Here is a 23,323-nt window from a genome sequence, read left to right on the forward strand (position 1 = left end):
ACTATGCATTATACCTTATTCTTTGCCACCATCCTGACACCATGCTAAGTGTTTTTCATACAATATCAAATTTTAGGCCCACGACAGTCCTAAGAGAAAGTGTTGGTCTTCCCCTTTTACGGAGAAGGCAACTGAGGCTCGGAGGATTAAGTCGTCCACCCACACTGGTAAGGGTCAGAGCTGGATTCAAGACCAGACATGCCTGGCTCTAAAGCCTGCCGTTCGTCATTACTATGCTCTGAGGCTTTTCCTCCTATGCCCTCTGTTTCCAAATGAATGAGACAGGCTTCCCTAACTTATTCAAACTCAGGATTCTCCTTTGGTAATTGCCAACAAGAAGATTCATTATAGCTTATGATGGGGAAGGTTTCTAGGATGTGGACTTCTGCTAATAATTGGCAGCAAAACAAGACCATGGCATTTAGCTCTCAAATGGGGTTATCAATCCGTAAAGCTTTGAGGCACCTTCAATAACTATCTGTATACAATTCAAACAAATGCTACAGTTATAAATTGATAATCTGTCCTCTCAAATTTGAGCCAAAGTTCTGCTTTCAACTGTACTGACATTTTGAATTAATCTAGCAGCTAAATATTTTCATCTGCTTCCCCAATATTTTCTAATTTTTAAATAGAAATTGACACAGAATTGGAAACTTTAAAGATCTGCTTGAAAACACATGGAATAAACTAATGCGACAGTAAATGAATTTTAAGTTTTCAGCTCTACTTCCCCAGACACATCCATATTATTGTTGGTTTAGTAAATGACACCACTCTTGGCATTTAAAGAGGAATAAATGAGGGTTGAAACCGGGGGTGCTGGGGGGGAGAAAACATTCCACTGACTTTGACTTTGCTTAAGAAATACTAAGCAGTGCCAACTGATACCCACATCCTGGGACTAGAACTGGCATACATTCATCTGGCAAGACTGGACGCTGTTAAAATTCAGGGCTCATGTTTACATAACAATTTATAATGCATTATCCTTAATGCTTTCTTCATTAAAAGGAAAAAATAGAAATGAAAACCAAACATTGACTTGGCTGATGGCTCCTTCTTATATCATATAACTTTATCCTCCCCAAACCCTAATTGTTGGTGTAGGAGAAGCCCCTCCTGGCACCCACATGGCTGGGCACAACTCTGAGAGATGGCTATCTTTTCCTTGACTAAACAGGGCTTGTCTCTAACTGTTATCTGCAGGGCTGGTGGTAACGTCTATCAGGAAGTCATAAAATAAAATATGAGAGTTGTTATCCATCACCTACCAGTGAGATATTGGCTGTGTCCCCAGATCCTAAAAGAAAGGGTTTGGCTAACACAATGCTAGTCCTTCGAAAAAAGAGCTAGTTGACAAGAGCCTTATTTCCTGTGGCAAAGTGAAGAATGCAGAGACCAGCTGAAAGGAGGTATAGATGCCAGTGGCCAATGTGGCTGAAGGCAATCGATAATCCGAGACAGGCAGTGTTAGGATAACTGGTTGACCAAAAACTACCTAATAGGAAAAATGTCCATTGGTGAGGCCAGCTCACAACTCACCCTGGGTCTTCTTTAAACAGAAGGGATTTTGTCCAAGACTCTTTAAACAAAACCCAAGTAAACCATCTGGTTTTGGAACAACCCAATTTACATTTGATCCAGACTTACATTTTAGGTGACAATTTGCATAGCATTAAATAAAACCGAGCTTCTTCCTGTGCTTTAGGTAGAAGATCGTGCAGGGTAGGAGAAGAGATCTGGGAAGGAGAGCAAGGCTCTGACAGGTGTTACCTCAAGCTTCCTCCATCTGTGCACGTTCATGGGGTTCTCCAATTCCTCCTCCAGGGCTCGACATCGTGTCCTCTCCTTCAAGAATTCTCTTTGCATGTGGAAAAGCTCCTGCCTGAATAAGACAAACTTTCCTTTGCTAAGAAATTCTCCACCCATTTGAAAATCATATCTTTATGTGGTTATGGACCCACTACATCTTACATAAAAAGTTGGCATTAGGGAGACTTCTGTGAACATAGACCAGCCTCCAACCTGGGCCAGACACAGATGTTATCAATCCTTGCAGAGCGCCAACTTCAGCGTTAGCTTTAATGAAAGTACCAGAGCTTCAGAATCATGATTCTGAACACCCAAGGAGTTGACAAGTATATGGAAAGAACAGGGAGGAAGTGAATTATGAGAATTTCAATATACTCTTCGATGCTTCTATATCTCTATATAAAGAACAATCTATCTTTTATGTTCTACCACAAAATATGGCACCTGACTGTAAGACTGTAGGACACCGAGTCTCCGGTGATAACCTGACACCAGTTAGGGCAGTGCATGTCACCCTGACTGTGCATTGCAATCACCTGGGGAGCTGTACAACCCACTTTGCCTGGACCCAATCCCCACAGAGATTCATTGGTTAAGCATGTTACTTGGGTTTCTTTGGTTGTAAAGTCCTCCTGGTAATTCTAACGTGCAGCCAGGATGGAAAAAGCCCGAGTTAGGAGTGATATTTTATTTGATGTTCCACAACTAACTACACAGACGGCTGCAAAAGTCCTGAAGAACTAGGTCTGGCTCCAACCTACGTACGACTCCAGTCTGCAGGATTGCAGTTAACTACTTAACTAGTTAACGGGCACTGCCCTACAGCCATTCACAGGACCCTGGGAGCGAGCTGCCACCCTATGGAACAAGGCGCTTTGTTGGGGGGTGGAGAAGAGGCAAACGCTCACATTGACATGGGCAAGATATTATTATCTGTCCTCGTCTGCTGTGGGTGTGCAGATTACTAATACCAAGCCATCTCTTTTACTTAATTGCTTCATTTAAACCAATAATACAACTTCCCCTCATTAGCAAGACAAACCATTAGAATTAACTGCATGATGTTCACTCAACAGGGAGCTCAGCACAAGCTGCTTAGAATTAAAAGCATATTTTTAACATTTGGATTTTCTAGAGTGTTGTCAGAAGAGGAGGGTGGGAGCGAGTGTTAGCTCCTGTTATTGACAGTTTATTTTGTTCTGGACTCTGTGCTAGGCACATTGTGTTTGTTTTCGTGTTTAACTACAAGTCTAAGGCTCAGAGAAGTTAAGTGATTTGCCCGAGGTCACACAGCTTGTGGATGGCAAGGCAGAGATTGGAATTCATGCCAGCTTGCCCCCAATATCTTTAGTAAGTTGTCTTCCCATTGAAGAGAAAAACAAAATCTATTATCCACAAACCAGCGATACTGACTAGGAATGGGTAGAATTTGGCCCTTTGTGTCTATAATAAAAATAACTCATGGCTGGCAAGTTTAGTAATGATCTTTGAGATCATTCAATAGCTACTTAGAATGAATCTATTTGTCTTTGAAATGTCAGTGGTGGTAGCTCTGGATAGTAAACTTATGTGTGATTTTTTTAATCCCTTATTTATATTTTTTCTGCATTCTCCACATTTTCTACAGTGAATTTGTACTACTTTCATCATCTGAAATACAAGAGACTCTAAAAAAATGAGTATGATCCATCCTTGATAGTGGCAAATTCCTTGCTATTCCTGAATATATTCACTGCATCTAAATATCAAAACTGTCTTCTAATTCAATTCATTTAAGAAGCAGATGCAGACCGTGTCCTTGTCCCAAGGTGGTCAAGGATACTGTTCATCTACAAGTCCGTGGGGAATAAGGACAGCTACGGAGACAACCCCAGGCCTGTTATTTGGTTTCCTGCAATTGCCTATATAAAACATGGTGATGTTTTCCCAAAGGGGAAGTAGATCTTGTATAATGCAAGATTTAAAGCCAGAAGAAGGCCCACTAAGCTAAAGTGAAAGCTGCAGAAGATAAATCAAGAGTGAGATATAAAATTTGGCCGCCTTCTAAGGAAACAGAGTTTTCAAATAGTGATAAAATTAAATTTTTCCCTTCTTTTCATTCTGTATATAATTCCAAGAAAAAGATGTGCAAATGTTACCAGGATTAAATTTAAATATTGCTGCTCGATCGCTTGCAGCATTGCTACCTTCTTAAATTCTAAAAAGATCATTGGGGGGAGATGGTTTTCTGAATTGTAACTAGCTTGTGTCTGTGATTTGTCTTGAAATTTTTTTTGAAAGCCAGAATATGTTTCTAAAAAATCTTTCTGCACTCACTTATATTCCCTTGAGAGGAAACTAATTCACTTTTTTGGTGACATAGAATGGGCACAATGTAGATTCTGAATTACGGAAAAGTTGTTCTCATTATTTGCTCATAATTCCATCATATAAAAATTAATTTATACAACTTGATAAAGAACTTCCACAACCAACAAGCAATGAACATAAGGTCATTTCAGGAGCTCCCCCCAGACCGCGGTACCCTCACATCTGAAGGGGCTCCTATTACCTGAGTTCATCAACATTAGCCACACTCCTGGCAAGTATCCCCTTTTCTCTGCGAAGTTTCTTAATCTCAAGTTTGAGAATTCTCATGTCCTCCACCCTCTGGTTGTACTGGCTCTCGCCTTTATTCAGCACAGACTGTTGGATCTTGATCTTCTCGTAGAGCAAAGCCAACTCATCATTGCGCCGGACAAGCTGAGACCCGAGGATATCTCTCTCGCTGATGACCTAGAAAGATAGGGAAAGGCATGGCTATCTGGGAAACAAAAAGTCTCATTTTCATTATGGTAGCCTCTTTCCTCCTGTCGAAGATCTCTCAAATGTCCATGTGTACTAGGCATCCAGTGGGCAGGGCAGTAGAAAGATCCTGCTAGACAGTCAACACAGCTCCTCCCATGTGTTTGCAGTCCCATTGGAAAGAGAAAGAGTACAACAAATCATCCATCATCATCATCATCATCATCATATCATCATCCTATATCTCTTGGCCTGTGGGTGTTTGATTTTTTTCCCAACCCGTTATTTTAGAAATGTTAAATTTTGAATGACTTTATGGTGGGCTAGTTCTTGCCAGTTTCCACCACTCCTTACTGTCTTACACTGGCCAATTTCTCTTTTTTTCAACTTGCCAGATCTCTGAAAGCATTTAAGTTTCTAACTCCCTAAGTACGCATTTGAGTTTCTAACTCCAGATTTATGTAATTATTCATCGCAATTACATGTGAGCAATTATATTATACTAGAATGTAAGCTCCCTGAGAACAGGGGCCTTATTTTCCCATTGGCCAGGGTAGGCCCAGTGCCGAGAGGATAGTGAGTGCTTATAAATACGACTTGAATAATGAATGAATATCTCATAAGTAATCAACAGAAGATGGGCTTCTACCGCTATTCTTCCAATAGATTGAATGTAAGAGCTTCGAGAAGAAGGAGGATTCATGAAAAGTTGAATCAAACAGTTGTGTCTGCTGATGAGGTCTGCAGGTCTGGTGAGGAGATGTTCCTACCTGGTCTAATTCCTTCTTCTGTCTCAGCCTCTCCCCATCAGCCTCAGCAATGATTCGCAGAAGTTTTCTCTCTTCCACTTCCTGCTTTTCAATGAAGTGTTTGGTCTCCAGAGCTTGTTGTCTTAGCTTCTGCAGCTCGGCCTGACAAAGAATGAAAGATACAGAGAGATTTCGCTCTGTAGCAGTACAAACCTGGACTGCAGGGCCCAGATTTAGATGCACAGTTGTTCTTCTTACATTTCTTCTGATGTTTCATTTAACACGGTTTGATCAAGCAAAACAAGCTTCACACACACACACACACACACACACACACACACACACACGCACATGCACACGCACAGGCCTGTAAAGAAACAGCAGTGCACATTACAGTGGTCATGTTTATTCTACGAGATGTGCCCTTGTGGGATTTCCATCATTTTTCTATATACATGTAGCAGAGGCTCATTGGTATTCAGCAGCTCTTCTCTTACCAGCTAAACAAGGTGAGAATTCACAAAGAATAGTGCAGAGGAGGATGTAGGGGTGAGGACGGGGGAGGGCCTTTGTATGCACCTGTAATGGTCCTAATACCACCAGCACACCAACTACAAAGATAAAGCCTGTTGCAAGCAAAAATTAGGTTAACAAAGATAACGACCAAGTGTCTGTCTTACAAAATGTCTTGATGGAACAGAAGAGATGTCATGGTATAAAAAGATATATGGATCCTATTCCTCAGATGCTTCCACTCTAGATGAGAAGATAAGATACACAAATATTATGTGACTATTAACAAGGCCAGACAGTGATTTTTCAGTATCTTTATTAGCACACGGACAGGGAATTGATGTTACAGAAGGTCAGAGGACTACGGTTGTCAGGGAAGCTTCCTGGGAGAGCTCAGATCTTGAGGCTCTTGAGGTTACATGGAAATTGTAAATACAGGGTGCCATGGACTGGTCAGTTTCAGAAGGAAAATACCTCTCATCGAAGGACACATTCCCTCCAATTCCACAAGTATGTTTGTGACCTACAGTATCTCAGGCATGATACCAGGACTTTTGCATAGCTACTCTCATCCCCGTTTTAAAAATTCAATGTGTAGGAGACAAAGAACAGCAAGTTTGTTTGCCCAAGGTCACACAGCTAGTAAGGAACAGACTTTAGATCGCAACCCAGATCTTTTGATTCCAAAGCCTGTGCCCCCGCTGTTGTCACCACCCAATTGTTCCAGGTGAAATACAAAAAAGTAAGACTTGAAAGATTCATCATCCACTAGAAATGACAAATATAACCAACCACATCACAGTGTGGGAATGCTATCTACTATGGGAAAAGGGACAAGGGAGTACCCAGGGATGAGTTTCTAATTCCTGCCTGCCTGGGGGTTAGAGGGAAGAACCAGCGAGAGCCTTTGCAACTGACAGATACTTCCTAAGAGAAGAGGCTTGTGTCTGGGGTAAGGCATGAAACAGCCACCATGTGAACTGTGAAGTATGTGCCCCACACAGCCAAGCATCCAGTGTGGCTGGATTATTAGAGTGTGGGGTAGGGACTATCAGGAGCTAAAACTGAGCCAGACTGGGAAGGGTTTTATGTGCCACACACTGTACAGAGTATGCAATGAGGAGCCACAGAGGTATTCACATTAAAGGAAAGAAGAGCATGTCTTTGAGAGGTTCCATGCCCACATGGGAAGGACAGGTTTTTATCACAGCCAGGTCAGCAGAAAAAGAAACAAATGAGAGGAGAGCTCCGATTTCACCCACACCTGGAAACACAAGGGAGATGACAAGATGGTATTAAGGCTCCAACTTTTCAATGGCTTGCAGGTTAGCAAGTGACAGTAAAAAAGTAATACATGTTTCCTTCAAGGAAATATTGGAACCCACCCCCCACCCAGAAAGTTGACCGGGATGATAGAAAACCTCATATTTGCAAGTGCCTGTGACCCAACCCAACTCGAGTTGGGTTGGGCTCATGAAGACCAAGAGCCGTTAATTCCATACCTCAAGCTTGTCCAAACAGAAGGTACTGCACACCTAGTAATAGACATGTACTGTCACAGACTAAATGCATCCAGCTACTGTGAAACCAAAGGGTTCTTTAATGACATTTGGTTAGTTCACTCATGAAATGTGTTTTGGTTCAGGGATAAGCAAAAGGAAAGACTTAGTGAGAAAAGAGCTGGTCTAGTATTTACCACTTTGGGGGATTGCCTGTTGGGAAAGAGAGCAAAGAACCAGCCTTTCTCTTTCTATTATCAGTTAAGGTGACAGTGAAGACAGCCATAAAATACCTGTGTGGTTCACATTTTCTTTAATAAAACTTTTATTTTCCCAGATGTGCAACATTCACTTCCCTGTTCCTAAGTGCCAAGAGCTGATCAGAATCCATCAGCAGAACAAAATGAAACCCCTGTTACATTAAAATGCAATCAACGGTGTGTAAAAGTATCTGTCTGAAATGTAAAACCGTTCACGCGTTTGGCATTGCTGTGTGTATGTGGATTTTTCATAATATATCAAAATTCTGAGTGGTCTCCTTATGTCATAAATTTATGGGCTATAAACAAGATGTTTAGACATCTTAGGCATTAGACTATGGCAGCAAATGTTAACATCAACAAAATACCTTGAGTCTAATGCATTTAGCAGCTATAAATCTGAGCTGTCTCACCCAGGAGAGATGGTAACTGCTGTGCACCCAAAAGCCCATCAAGCAATGTTCTAGGTGGGACCTGAGGTATCCTCATCTCTCAAAGCGTTACCGGTGGTATGAAGTTGTAATACACTCACAGGACACACACTTTAGTCACTGCTTCCACAGTTAGTTTTGTGATAGGTGTTACAGAATATTTATCATCCAATTTGGCTGCAGGTATACATCCTATCTCAAGAACCATGCATGCAGGTGTTTCACCCATTCGTACATGATCCCGAAATTCACTGGGTGTCACAGAAACCATCTGTTTACATCTAAGACGAACAGGACCACCTAAAGTTTTCCAGCCATGAGAATAAATGGGCTTTCCTTGTCTCTCTGTGGCAGCTCCCATCCAGGTCATCCCAGTAAAAGAATAAGGTGCCCTGAAACCAGTTGCTAATGTGATGCTGGGCTCTGGACAGAGAGAATCTGCTGCTGAATTATTCACCAGGAATCAAAGCGCTGTCACAATGATGTGGGATGATTTGGAGGTGATGAGGCAAAATTAGGGGCTTGTTAGGACATTCCAAATGAGACGGCTCCGTCAGCACTGATGAAACAAGACTGGGACAGAATGGGCAGATGAATGCACATGCTTCAATACCTAAGAGGACTATTGACATTCTGTCATAACCATAATGTGCTGATGATGTCTAGAATACTGAGAAGTCAGTAGGGCCTGGTAGCAACTGAGACAGGAAAAGAAACATGGAAGGAGCAAGATGTTTCTTTTGAGGGGGATGAATGAGGATGATCTATTATGGACAACAGTTTGTCATCCTGGAGAAGTAGTAAATTGGGTTGTCTTGTCAAAAGGTGTCCCATGGTCTACCACACAGGAGGGGACTTGCCCTTCCAGGAGGGATTATGTGCCCACAGAGCTCTGTAGAACACAACAATAATAAGCTAAATGTCTCTCGGAGCATGGTTACTAAAAAAATCTGCCCTTCTTTCCAGGGTTTTGGTTTGCAAACTTCAGATGCATGAAACCCAGAGACCTGTGTGAATCGTGATTCAAATATGAGGCTAAAAAAGCCAAGAGGCTGAAACTCAACATTTGAGCTGTCATATTTTTCTAAAGAATGTCAAACAGGCTTCATGATGGGCCAAAATTATCCAGTCGAAGCACCATTGCAAATCACCCTTGGATAACCTCAAATAATAAATCAAGCAGGCATCCTTTTTCTGTTCCTCATTCTTATCTCAATGGAAAATGTGGGGGGAAAAGTTATCCTGGTTTCACAATAAGTCCAAAGCAATCATTTTTCTATAATCAATGGCCCCAAGCTCTCCAGACCTAGGATTCCCCACTTAGAGCAGACTCTCTAGGGCAGAAACCCTTTATACTGATCTTCCATGTTCACCCACTGCTAGCTCTGCTGGTCCAGGACCAAAAACAGAGCCCTTAGGCCTTTATATTCTTTTATTATGATGCTTCTTTGGAGCTATGTATGTATGATGATGGAAGGCATAATTGAAACAAATATTAACCAAAGTCAAACTCTAGAAAATTAGGAAGAATTGATCTTTTGCCTAGGACATTGCTTTTCCTAAAGCAGAATCTTATAGAAGGCAGTTAGTTCCACCTTGGACCCCATTATGGGGTAATAATCTTTTGAAAAGAACACTAGTTGGAAAAGTAAGAGATGAGGATCGACGTCATCCCATAAAAAGAAAGAGATGATGTACCAAATAGAGTTACACTGAAGCCTCATTAACATGGGTCCATGAGGCCCATGGTGAAGCAATGTTTATAATAAGATTCTTCTGATTCACTCAATGATAAATAAACCCATCCCACTACAGGCTCCAGGGTAGAACAAGCTACCATCTACAAAATTATTCTTTGGAACAAGGAAAACAGGGGCAAAGATGCAGGATATTTTCCAATTAAAAAATATATATTTATATTTCTTTATATGGAAATGAATTTTAATGCAGAATTTTTTTATTCCTTTTTTTATCACAAGCTAGAATGCGGAGATGAAAGTCTCAGGTAAATATCAATTATTATATCCTTTCTGTAAAGGTCCTTTTGTTATATTTTAATCTTTCTCAAACCAAATGTGCCTTGATTTCATGTAGTAGTTTTATTTTCATGAAGACCTATCATTAAGTTGACAAAACCTATTATGAAATTGAGAGTGCATATTTCAATCTATGGCACCTTGAATCAAAGAAATTTGGCATTGAAGCTGTCCAACATCAGCTACACATTTTCAAGATAGGAACTATCTTTGAAAACTACTATGTGCAGAAACCAAGACACCCAGTCTCTCATTTGCTATAGAGTTCCTCCAAGTGGCTCATAAACATCCATGAGTATTCTGCATATACATTTTCAAAATGAAAGTGATACTTTCATACTCTTAGTTCCTTCTTAATTCCTTGGTCAAATGGATTGAAGGGAAATCTATCGGACTGGATAGGAAAAGAAAAATGCATTAGGTTTAGTGAATGTGTATAATAAAACATATTTTGTTCGAGGATTTGAAATGGTATAATTATTTGGTATGTATTCTTGGAAAAAGTCCTTATATTATATTAGTAGACATATGATGTTCCAAGTTAGTAGATTTAAAAGGATATGTCTTAGTAATATATATGAAGACAGAGGTGATTCCCTGGAGGAGTGGCTAAGGATAGTGCAGGCAGAAAAGTCAGGTGCACATAAAGCAAATACCTATCAGGAGCATGGAGACAAAAGGTCTTGCCAGCACCACCTTATGGAAGGCCCAGGGAGGAGTTTGGGAGGGTTGGGTGTGGGTGTTGGACTCAGGTTGTAAATGCAAAGGGACTGTGGCAAGCCTGCAAGCCCCAGGACTTCTTGGTCACTGCTGACCTGCTAGATTCTCTCCTGCCGATGTAATGATAGCAGTTGGTGAACTAGGTGCTTATGCATCCCCACTGACCTCTTCCCCCCTTCTACCTGGGAGCCCTGCCCAAAAGGAAGTCTGACCTGACCTGGAAGGGTTAGAGCTCATCCTCCTGGTTCTTTGGTTGTTCTCCCTGCCCCTTGTTCCTTCAGTGAGCATGGAGCCTGCCTCAAGCGGGGGCAAACAGATAGACTACTGCTCCATCGCTTTTATTATAAGTTCTGTACCTTCAAAGTTTCCTTCTCCTTCTCTATCCGCTGCTGTTCCAGATGTAGCTTCCCAAGTGCTGACTCTTTGGCTGAGATTTCTTCTTTCAGCTGATCTACCTGATGGGTCATAATCTTTAATTTTCTTTTCATTTCTGTTATTTCATCCTAATAAAAGGAGAAATGTTTGAAAGTGAATTAAATAGACATCATCATCTGTATAGAAGTTCAGTACATATTCAAGAGCTTTTAAGGGAGGTTCTCTCAAAACAATGGTCTCCTAACAATTACCACTGGGCTATTCCTTTGTCCCTTGTGCCCATCAACCTCCAAATACTTGATAGCCTTAACTCTCAAAATATGCTCATGAGATATACACAAACTATGCATAATGACTATGCCACACACACACAACACACATACAACAAAAACACACAGCACACATACAAAACACACAAGGCATACATACAACACACAACACACGCAACATGTGCAACACACGTGACGTGCACAGCATGCATATAACACGTGACGTGCACCGCATGCATATAACACATGTGACGTGCACAACATGCATACAACACATGTGATGCACATAACACAGCACACAGAGCACTTGTACAACATACACAACACATACATGCAATACATAGGACACACAACCCATAAATGTGACACATACAACAAACACACAGCACACAATACACGTACAACATACACGACATATACATACAACACATTTGCAACAAACACACACGCAACAAACACACACGACACACATACAACAAACACACATATACAACACACACGCTTTATTCCTCATTTTACAAGGGAGGAATTGGCCCCACAACACACATTATAACTAAAAGATCACAAAGCAAAAATCTGCAATTAAATGACAAGAGCATGCTGCTCCCCTCTGAGACATGGTAGCTATTAGCAGTTTTAAAAATTAGAAGCAGAAGAATGGCAATTCTACATAATAATTAAAAGCAGGACCCTGATCTTCACATCCCATCAAGTTGTGTCATTTCCACTTCAAACAACTTGATAGTTCAGCACAAACCGATCTTCTCTTTTGGGTGAATTCCATGAGATTTCTTGTTTGCCCTGTTCTCAATTCTGCCATTAGGAAAACGGAAACTGCTTTAAACCCAGAAGTGGGGAGGAGTCAAAACGTAAAAACATAAGTATATTCTTTACCTGAGCCTCAACCAAATTTTTGCTGTACAGATTCCTGTCTGACCTCACAGCTTCATACAGGTTCTGTTGCTGTTTTAATTTAGTCTCTGATTCAGCGATTTTTTTCCTGTAGTCAAAAATCTGCATTTCACGGATTTTTATGTCTTCCATGTTCATGAGGACCTGGAGAAGAAAGAAGTTTATGAAATGGTTCAAGAGCCAATCTGTGGTTATCAGCTCAGGACAAACAGAGATTTTGATATAAGGGTACCTGGTAGAAATGTTCACAATCAGACAATCTCACTGTGGCTATAACCGCTGCAATACAACACAGAAATTCAGCCCAGCTGATGAGGGGCAAACATACATTTTATCTATGCTAGAGTTCTGCTCAAGCATGAAGGCTTAGCACAGTTATTTTGTGATCACAAGAGGGAAAAAAAAAAGAAATTCTTTCAATTCTGAAAACCTCTCCTGAACACCCACCCACCAAAAGACAAAATGAAAAGGCACAAGTTTAAACAGACTTTCACATGGAGCACTAAGAAAGATAAGAAATAACTTAGCTGTTTGGCCACACTCACAGCTTTGGAAGTTTAACCATGATAAAGAAAAGTGGCCTTTGGACATCGATAGCAATCAAAACGCTGTCTTGCCAATGTCCAACGCACTCCATCAGGGAAACTCAAAGGACTTCATAAAAATGCATTCTATTGTGCACAAAACACTTCTAGGCAAGATGAGATGTGAGAATAACTGCCTGTTTTTTGCAAGTATGAAAAACGGAGGCACAGAATTCCACCGTGAGCCGATACTTCTCAACAGGCAATCCATCCCTCTGAAATTACATAATCATGACTCTCAGCAGCAGTGTCCACAGAAATTGATATTTTTAAGGACAAACTGATTCGAAAATTCCTTAAAAAGAAAAACTTTTGCAAGGAAGACTGATTGAATCAATGGCATTATGGTCTGGACAAAAGCTAGAACACACAGGAGAAAAATCTTCAGAGTTTTGCTGCATCGCAGTGGCATTCTCTTAATTAATGGTTTACAGCTGAAGGAGATAAACAGAGCAACGTGACAGAGAATAGAAGGCCGGGCATGTCCTTGGAGTAACATGGCCAGGGAAGTTTCCTCTGAAGAAGAGGCATTGTATCTAGAACTGAACAGTCACAAAGTACTTAGACCTTTGCTGTGCTCCTATTCATTGTGACTCAAGTGTGGGCTACCTGTGAGCAGCATGTTCCCAAATCCCTGCACTACAGAATCCTTTTTTCCACCTGTGGAATTAATATCCCAGAAAATACGCTCCAAGAAACCTTGTTCTAAAGTTTCCCCATCAGAGGTAATGATGGCTGGTGTTTAATATATTCATCCTTTATATCTCTAAATAAACACCTATCAAAGTTTTCTCAGACACATTTAAGGAGGGATGGGATTAAATGTTAGTAAATGCCTTTCCAGAATATATTATTTTGTACCACTTTTTTTTCTTATTGTGTCTATTGATCTGATATACTTACTAATAAGTGTTTCCCTTTAGAAGTATTTTAATTCTATTTCTTTATACATATCCCCATGTGCCATAATTTTAAATAATGCATCAGTGTGAAATATTTTTTTCTTTTATTTATTTGGACCTTCCTTCTCTCTTCTACCCATATTAGTCCCTCACCGACACATAAAACAGGTTAACAATTTAGTATGTGTTCATCCACATTTTCCTTTTAATTCTACATATTCTATTCAGGTCTTCTAGCATAGTAACAGCTAATATTTCTCAGACACATTCTATGTACCATACATTTTATAGGTATTAACTCATTTACTGTTCACAAAAAACGTCTGAGATGTGCATCATTATCACCCTAATTTTACAAAGAAGGAAATTTCAGTCAAAGAAAGTAATATCCACAACTACTCAAAGTAAACATAGAGACATGGGTATTTGTTTGTCTTCCTTTGTCTTGTTTTTTAGGTTTTGTTTTTATTTTTTAGCAAAATGGGATCTTCTTATAGATGTTTGTATGCACCTTGCTTTTTAATCACTCAAAAATACTTAGGGATCATGTGGAGTAGCTCTAATTCGCTCTGTTGAAAGATGGTTTAACACTCCACAGTGTGGCTGAGCCGTCATAGACTCAGCTCTTCACCTCTGATGGGCATTAGCTTGGTTTCCACTTCTTCGCCACTCTGAACCCTGCTGCACTAAACATTTTGGTACATGTGTCCTTATGCACTTGTGCTTTCACTTCTGTTGGGATGGATTCCCAGGGGTGGAATATCTGGCTCAAAAGACATATATATTTTCAACTTTAATAGATATTGCTAGATTGCTTTCCAAAATGGCTGTAACACTTTACATTTCCATAGCACCAGCAATAGGTTTCTTAATAGAAAACTATCCTCGCCGTTTCAGGATAAACCCTCTTTGGTCATACTGGATGATTCTTTTAATGTACTGTTGAATTTGGTTTGCTAGAATTTCATTTAGGATTCTGCATACATATTCACAAGTGATCGAAGTCTATAACTTTCTTTCCCGTTCTATTTTAATATCAAGGTTTCTGCTAGTTTCATAAAGTGAACAGAGTACCTTTCTGTTCACCCATTCAATCACTCACCCATTTATTCATTCACTGAATAAACATGTGCGGAGGACTTATCTTTGGCAGGTACTGTAAAAGCATTAGCGACGTAAAGAACAATAAGACACATTCCCTGCCCTCAAGTTCACCTCTAGGGAGTGACTCCACCACAAAATGGGTAATCAAGGAATATAAAGAACCAGGAAACTGAGACATGTATTGGGTGTTGTGAGGGAATCAAACTCTGGAAGGCTAGTGTTTCTAGTTTCTAGTTTCTCTTCTGAGGATGGTCCTACACATACAATTAAGCAGTTAATATCTGGGATTTACACAATTTGTGGAAACTACCTCTTCCTTTTTATGCCTCAGCCATCCCAACCAAGGACTCGTGTCAGACCCAAGCTCTTTCCCAGGCCTGGAGTCTTTACTCACTATCCCTGCAGGAGGCATGGGTTATATACATATCAGTGCAGGAATGCCAATCAGTATTACCCCAAAAAATGCAAAGTGCATGAGCAGGACTTTTTCTGAAGTTATATAGCCTGAGAATTATTCAATTCTCAAAAGTTTGAAGAAACTCAGTTCTAAAGTTATTGGGCCCTCTGTGAGTGTTGAAGCGAATTCTCCCTCAACTTCTTTAGTGGCTTCCACAGTTACTAATCTTCCTATGATTACTACTTCTCTACAAGTCAAACCTTGATGTATGTACATATTTTCGAGAGAATTACCTATTCAGCCAATTTTTTTGAATTTATGCCACTAGATTTGTACAAAGTATTTTTACATGCTTTCACTGTTTTATTGTTATTAAATGAGATCATCCAGTTCGTGTGGAAAGAGAGTGGCCCAAAGTAAGAATAAATACAGACTCTGGGAATGGTTTGGATGGTTGGTTGAGGGCCTAGAAAGAACAAAATTAGAAAATCTGAGACAAGAAGGTCTGGAGAAAAGGTAAGTGCATAGATCTGAAATGAAAAGAAACCCCTTTCCTTTTCCCATCATTTCTTCGATCCGTATCTGTAGAACCCTTAAAAATGAGTAGCAGGCAGTCTTTTAAGTTACCACCACCAGTAACTAAAATGTGTAAGTTAGAAATAAATGTAAAACCTAAATAAGATATCCATTACTGGATCTGTTATTTGTTTTATTTAAAAAAAAAAAAGGAAAGGCACTATCTTAGACTAAAATTTAGCCTTTCTATGGACATGATCATCCTCTTTGGGGTCAGTGAAATGAATGGATTGAAAATACTTTGAACAGCATCATCAGCATTCAGAATATCAAGCAGCACGCCAGAGAAAAGGAAAAATTTGCTTGTTCAATCACTTCGAGAGATGTTATAACAAGAATCATCCTTTGCACAGACAGAATAATGCTCCAGAGAAAGGATGCTGCCAAGGGCATTTCTGTTGGGAACATCCAACTAGCAGGGTCCATCTTTCTGCACACAACAGTGCAGGAAATCACAGGGCACTTGCTTCTGGATTCTTGAAGCTGGGAGTAATAACGACTCATCATGATACCAAGAAGATCAAAGGTATTTTAGTTAAATGACAATGAAAAAAAATATTGAAACTAAGGGAAAAGACAATTTACAAAGCAATTTAGTTCTAAGTGTCGGAACTCAATTTGTTTCGATGGAAATCATTCAAACCAATGTCAAATCCTGAAAATTCATAAAATGTGTGGGGTGTGAAGTAGGAGCAAAACCTTTAGTCAGCAGAATGGCCCCTGTTGAAAATGGCATCTCAGAGAACGTGGGATGCCAGCTGTGAGGCTGGAGCTTAATTAATTGATTACACTTTAGATACCTCAAACCAACTGACACCCAAATATGAAAAGCTTTGTTACAGCCAGAGACTTGGAGATCCCAGCCTTTGGAAGCCCACTTCAGACTAGCCCAGAAAATGCTTACAGTGCAGTCTAAGGGTACAGTCCCAGTTTATAACCTACTAGCTTTTCTTTTTCTGTTAAAACAACCTGCCAATAGAAGTAAGAGTGAGATAAAAATCAATAATGCATGCTGGAAATCTGCAGCATAGTCAAAACATCACATAGACTAAGGAAGGGTAAGAAAGTAGGTCACTGAATTTGGAGCCCTTTAACTTACATTTGATGAAATATCAGTATAATAAACTCCTCCAATAAGTTTTTCTGACTCCGTGTCAATGATTTGAATGCTGACAATGCCTTTACCTACATAATGAAACTGAAAAACTCACTCTCTGGAAGAAAACAAAACCTATGTGGCCGGGCACGTGAGATTTTAAGTCTTCTCTATTTTTCTTGCTTTCTTATTTTATTCTCTACCTTAAATTTAGAGAGGAATATCTGTGTTTCTGGGGTGTTTTTTAATATTTTATTTTTTTAAGTAAGTTCTCCACCCAACATGGAGCTCCAATTCACAACTCCGAGATCAAGAGTCACACGCTCTACTGACCGAGCCAGCCAGGCGCCTCTATGTTTCTGTTCTTAATAACTTATTACATTAGGGGCACCTGGGTGGCTCAGTCAGTTAAGCATCTGCCTCTAGGCTCAGGTCATGACCCCAGGGTCCTGGGATGGAGTCCCTGTGGTGTCAGGCTCCCTGCTCAGTGGGGAGCCTCCTTCTCCCTCTCCCTCTGCCTGCCGCTCCCCCTGCTTATGAAATCGCTGTCTCACGCTCTGTCAAATAAATACATAAAATCTTTTAAAAAATAATAAATAACATGTTTATTATATGTTATATGTAACATGTTACATTATATTATAAAATGAAGGATATAATCATATCTATCTCAGAGGGCTATTATGAGGATTTAAGTGAGAAAATACATGTATTTGTACCATCATATTAGTACCTAGCAGATCATAATTTAATCATTTAATAAATAACAGATTATCATAATTGGTTAATATTCTGTCATGTTAAATACTAGTACTTAACAAAAATAAATTTGATTTTTCTATGGATCAAATTCTGTTTTGCAGGAAAATAGTAATACCTAGTACACTAATTTTATAACAACACAAAAAGTTTATAATTTGTCTATGAAAGATGCTCTGTATAACCAAAGAAACACGAGTTTCATTTCATCATGAAATACCTATTCAGCCAACAATATTTCTTTGATCAACTTTTGCTTTCCTCACTCACTTGTAAGCCCTTGAAAGCACATTATTATTCCTTTTATGGAAGCTTTGTCTAGGAGAGTTTTGCTTGACACTGTTATAAGCACAGAAGCAGAGAGCTAAGGAACATGGAGGTAAGGATTCATTATGAAAGAATGTTTTTGACATTTATAAAATGTCTGGAAAGGCAAAGGCCAAAAGTTTAATATTTAGAATAAGAAAGGAGGGGTTCTAAAATAAGCCAGGTGAATAATGTACAACATGTGCCACAGATTTAATGATTAAACCAGGAATGGTTTTTTTTTATTTTTTATTGTTATGTTAATCACCATACATTACATCATTAGTTTTTGATGCAGTGTTCCATGATTCATTGTTTGTTCATAACACCCAGTGCTCCATGCAGAACGTGCCCTCCTCAATACCCATCACCAGGCTAACCCATCCCCCCACCCCCCTACCCTCTAGAACCCTCAGTTTGTTTTTCAGAGTCCATCATCTCTCATGGTTCGTCTCCCCCTCTGACTTACTCCCCTTCATTCTTCCTCTCCTGCTATCTTCTTCTTTTTCTTTTTTCTTAAAATATGTTGCGTTATTTGTTTCAGAAGTACAGATCTGTGATTCAACAGTCTTGCACAATTCACAGCGCTCACTGTAGCACATACCCTCCCCAATGTCTATCACCCAGCCACCCCATCCCTCCCACCCCCAACCACTCCAGTAACACTCAGTTTGTTTCCTGAGATTAAGAATTCCTCATATCAGGGAGGTCATATGATACATGTCTTTCTCTGATTGACTTATTTCACTCAGCATAACACCCTCCAGTTCCATCCACGTCGTTGCAAATGGCAAGATCTCATTCCTTTTGATGGCTGCATAATATTCCATTGTGTATATATACCACCTCTTCTTTATCCATTCATCTGTCGATGGACATCTTGGCTCTTTCCACAGTTTGGCTATTGTGGACATTGCTGCTATAAACATTGGGGTGCACGTACCCCTTCGGGTCCCTACATTTGTATCTTTGTGGTAAATACCCAGTAGTGCAATTGCTGGATCGAATGGTAGCTCTATTTTCAACTGTTTGAGGAACCTCCATACTGTTTTCCAGAGTGGTTGCACCAGCTTGCGTTCCCACCAACAGTGTAGGAGGGTTCCCCTTTCTCCACATCCCCGCCAACATCTGTCGTTCCCTGACTTGTTAATTTTAGCCATTCTGACGGGTGTGAGGTGGTATCTCATTGAGGTTTTGATTTGGATTTCCCTGATGCCGAGCGATGTTGAGCACTTTTTCATGTGTCTGTTGGCCATTTGGATGTCTTCTTTGAGAAATGTCTGTTCATGTCTTCTGCCCATTTCTTGATTGGATTATTTGTTCTTTGGGTGTTGAGTTTGATAAGTTCTTTATAGATTTTGGATACTAGCCCTTTATCTGATATGTCATTTGCAAATATTTTCTCCCATTCTGTCGGTTGTCTTTTGTAAACCAGGAATGGTTTTAACCAGAATTTACAAAAGTTGAGTAACTATGGTAGACTGCAACTTATAATGCCATTCCTGGTTTCTCTCAGTTTAACTAAGAGTGAAAGTTAGAGCTCAGCAGAGGAGGAAAGTATGAGAATAAAAAGCGCTGAATCACTGTACTAGATTATCTTATGGTTCTGCAAATATTCACTCCCTCTCCCTGTCCCTACCACTTCCATGGGAAGAGTCTTCCCCTCGCTGTTGGGCGTGGACATGTGACTTGCCACGGCCAATGGGATGTCAGAGGAGAGAGCCTGGAAATGTGCTTGTGTGGTGGCTTTCCTTTCGTTCTCCATGAGAACACCATGCATCCTGGAGGATCAGAAACATGTGGAGCAAAACCAGACCCAACTCACAGCCTCCAGCCAAGTGCAGGCAAGCCTAACCTAGACCACCTGAGTCCCACTCAACTGCAGATGTGTGAGAAGTGCGTGCTGGGGCGCCTGGGTGGCTCAGTTGGTTAAGCGTCTGCCCTCAGCTCAGGTCGTGATCTTGGGGTCCTGGGATCGAGCCCCAGAGTCTCTTTCTCCCTTTTTCTCTCCCTCTCCCCCTCCTCACCATTTGCACTCTCTCTTGCACTTTCCCTCTCTCATATAAACAAGTAAAATCTTTAAAAAAAAAAAAAAGTGCTTATCTCTGCATGCCAGTGAGATTTGGTAGTTGTGTATTATGCAGCATTAGTATGGCAAATGTTGACTGAGACAAGCACATAAGAGCCATCCAGTTCTGGCACAGAAAAGGATCTTTCTCGTTTGCAAATGCCAAGTTAAATTAATAAAATGTAATGTAGGGCTTTCAGTATCTAAGATTTCACCTTTCTTTCTCCAAACAGAAAGAATGAGAAGGCAAACGTTGACACTGTTTTTGCAGCCCAGAAGGCAGAGACCACGCCGTAAGTCACTCACAGCTAAAATTGCTGAGGATAATTCAGTTAAGATTGTCCATTATGGCAACATGTTTCAAGTGAATTTAAAATGGGGGAAGACCCATAATGATAAATACATTAACGAAGAAGAATTTAATATAAATACCTAAAAGTATGTCTTTGAGTGGTTAATTCAGATCTCTAATTACACTTTCCATTCATTCTTTCAAAAAATATTTGGTACCTATTTAGGAAATAATATGAGGAGCTCAAAATTGAATACCAATCCTTCTCCTATGCACAGCGATAAAACTAGGGCAAACCATATAAGTAATTTTGCATTCTGTTTTTGTCAGATTCATATTGTGAACACGTACCCCATTTTAAAAAATATTTTTCAAACACGTGGTTTTAATGGTACATAATATTGTATCAGATAAGTGTAGCACAATTTATTTTAAAGAATATCCTTTTATAAAACTCTTTGCATTTCTTATTTTTCCATAGATTGAGTTCTTACAAAAGAAATTGCTGGGTTAAAACTTGGAACAAAGTGTTCTCACTCCAGAAGTTGATGAAAACATCAATTTCGTGACATTATCCCCAGCCCCTGATATCAGTCGTCAACTCCCTAGAAATAGAACACATGAAAGGGAATGTTCTACTTGTGAGAATGAGGTGTGTGAGTGTGTGTGTGTGTGTGTGTAGCAGAAAAGAAATAAATATGGGCGGGGCATATTTCTTATATGTATTAAGGACATGCAGGTCCTTAATAAGAAGTTCACTGCATCAAAAACTAATGATGTATTGTATGGTGACTCACATAACATAATAAAATTAAAAGAAAAAAAAAATAAAGAAGTCCAGGGGTGCCTGGGTGGCTTAGTTAGTTAAGCATCAGACTCTTGATTTCAGCTCAGGTCATGATCTCAGGGTCATGAGAATGAGACCTGTGTTGGGCTCTGCAGAGTTGGCTTGAGATTCTCTCTTTCCCTCTCCTTCTGCCCCTCCCCCTGCTCACACATACACACTCTCTCTCCCTCTAAAACAAATAAATAAAATCTTTAAAAAAGAAAAAAAAAGGTGCCTGGGTGGCTTAGTCAGTTAAGCGGCTGCCTTCGGCTCAGATCATGATCCTAGGGTCCTGGGATCAAGCCCCGCATCGGGTTCCCTGCGGGGCAAGGAGCCCGCTTCTCCCTCTCCCTCTCCCTGCCACTCCCCCTGCTTCTGCTTGCTCTCTGTCTCTCTCTCTGTGTCAAATAAACAAATAAAATATTTAAGAAAAAAAAGAAGTCCAGAGATGACCCAAGTTGCTGTAGCAACTGACAAGAAATAGAAAAATTGCAGTTGATAATTTGTTACGAACTTGTGCTTAAATGATTTAGTGATACATTATATAATCTTGTGAAGTTAAACATAAGAGTTATGAAAAACAGTTACCAGCAAAACTTGGTACCTCTCCACTTTTACAAGGAAACAGAAAAATAAACAATCCTGTATTAAAATCAGTGATAGCATCCTTTTTATCACTCATCATCTATCCATTTGTTTAACTAACACTTCATTGGTTTTATTGGTGCCTACTATTTACCAGCACACTGGAAATGAAGAAATGAATGAGATAAAATCCTTGTTCCCAAGAGCTCACTGTAAAGTAGGAAAAACAAATGTGCAAAGAAAGTAATTACAGGATAAGTGCCATTCCAGAGATACCAACAAATCGAAAAGGAGGGAGTCAGAGCAGGCTTGAGCCCAGAGATGAGCATTTGAGCTGGGTATTGAAGGATAAAAGGAGTTTTTCAGGCAGAGAAGGGAAGGAAGGACTTCCCAGGGAGAACAAAGAGCTTGGACTCTGTCCCATAAATCACAGTATACCAAAATTGCTTTGTCTTGCGTGGGTTATAGGTATGTACCAAAATACTGACTCCCTCTCCCAGGTGGGATCAAGCAGTTAGCATCCCTAGGTTAGTCCCCTCCAGCCCTGAACAGTTTCCCCCTTATTCCCAAAGGCTATAGACATATTATTTTCTACGTGTGCTAAGGATGCAAAAACAATGTTAGAAAGCACTGGCCCAGGTTACTGAGAAGTGACAGAAGTTTGTAAGGCCAGGAGTGATACCAAGATCACATTGGAATTTTTAACAGTTAACTTTAATAGTGTGATGGCAGCCAGGGGTGGAGAGAGACTGATTATCAGGAAGGTGAAGCAGAAAGTTGCAACAGATGATATGTTCAGATATATTTCCCGTCTCACCAAACAGCGCCTCTCCCTTAGGAGGATTTTATAATCCTACCCCGGGATGTTGGGCTTGGCCATGTGACTTGCTTTGGCCAAGGGAATATGAGTGGACAAGGCCTATGCCCTTCCCTCCCCAGCAAAAGCTCTAAGAGCATCACAAGGTCCACTATTACACTGTTTTCACTCTTAAAGAGGCCAGCACATCCCAACAGAATCAGCGTGGAGTGAAGAAGACACGAAGCAGGGCGGCAGCTGACCCATAAAGGCCTTCGACTTGAGCTAAAAATGAATCTTTGTTGCTATAAACCACTGAAATTTGAGGATTATTTGTTACAGCTGAAGCTGACAGATGCGGAGTCTAGGCTGGAGAATACGATTGGAGGATACGAGTTCCTGAACTGACCACTGGTTTTCTGAGAGTCAGGAAATCAATCAACGGTGCTTGTAAGATGATTAAGTCAGAAGAGAAACACACTGTATTCCTATGGCCCTCAATCAGGGCTCTAAGAATCATGGGTGGGGCGGGGGTTGGATCTTTTACAAGGAAGAGGCGTCCAGTCTGGGCTAGACTGAGCATATGCTTTCGTGTTCCTCCAAACTTATGTTCTACAAACATCTGCTCAGCATTTATTTAGTCTAAGCGAGAAGCTGATTTCCTAAAGC

The 23,323-nt window shown here is 40.2% G+C and overlaps 1 protein-coding gene across 3 annotated transcripts in view; it reads right to left on the reverse strand.

Annotated features, from left to right (window-relative positions):
- Positions 1 to 23,323, reverse strand: part of CFAP58 (cilia and flagella associated protein 58) — a 110,631-nt gene that overhangs the window by 62,419 nt on the left and 24,889 nt on the right. For all 3 annotated transcript variants that reach the window (XR_012381669.1, XM_073904230.1, XM_073904231.1), the window contains exons 10-14: positions 12,346 to 12,507; positions 11,164 to 11,310; positions 5,370 to 5,510; positions 4,367 to 4,590; positions 1,777 to 1,888 (exon numbers count right to left, since the gene is read on the reverse strand). Coding sequence is in view for 2 of the 3 variants with exons in the window: in XM_073904230.1 (XP_073760331.1) it covers positions 1,777 to 1,888; positions 4,367 to 4,590; positions 5,370 to 5,510; positions 11,164 to 11,310; positions 12,346 to 12,507 (786 nt within the window). In the remaining variant the exon portion in view is untranslated. The remainder of the gene's footprint in view (positions 1 to 1,776; positions 1,889 to 4,366; positions 4,591 to 5,369; positions 5,511 to 11,163; positions 11,311 to 12,345; positions 12,508 to 23,323) is intronic.

The sequence above is a fragment of the Callorhinus ursinus genome, unplaced genomic scaffold (genome assembly GCF_003265705.2).
Source record: "Callorhinus ursinus isolate GAN/ISIS: 27379988/994484 unplaced genomic scaffold, GSC_fseal_2.0 scaffold20, whole genome shotgun sequence".
Taxonomy (NCBI): domain Eukaryota; kingdom Metazoa; phylum Chordata; class Mammalia; order Carnivora; family Otariidae; genus Callorhinus; species Callorhinus ursinus.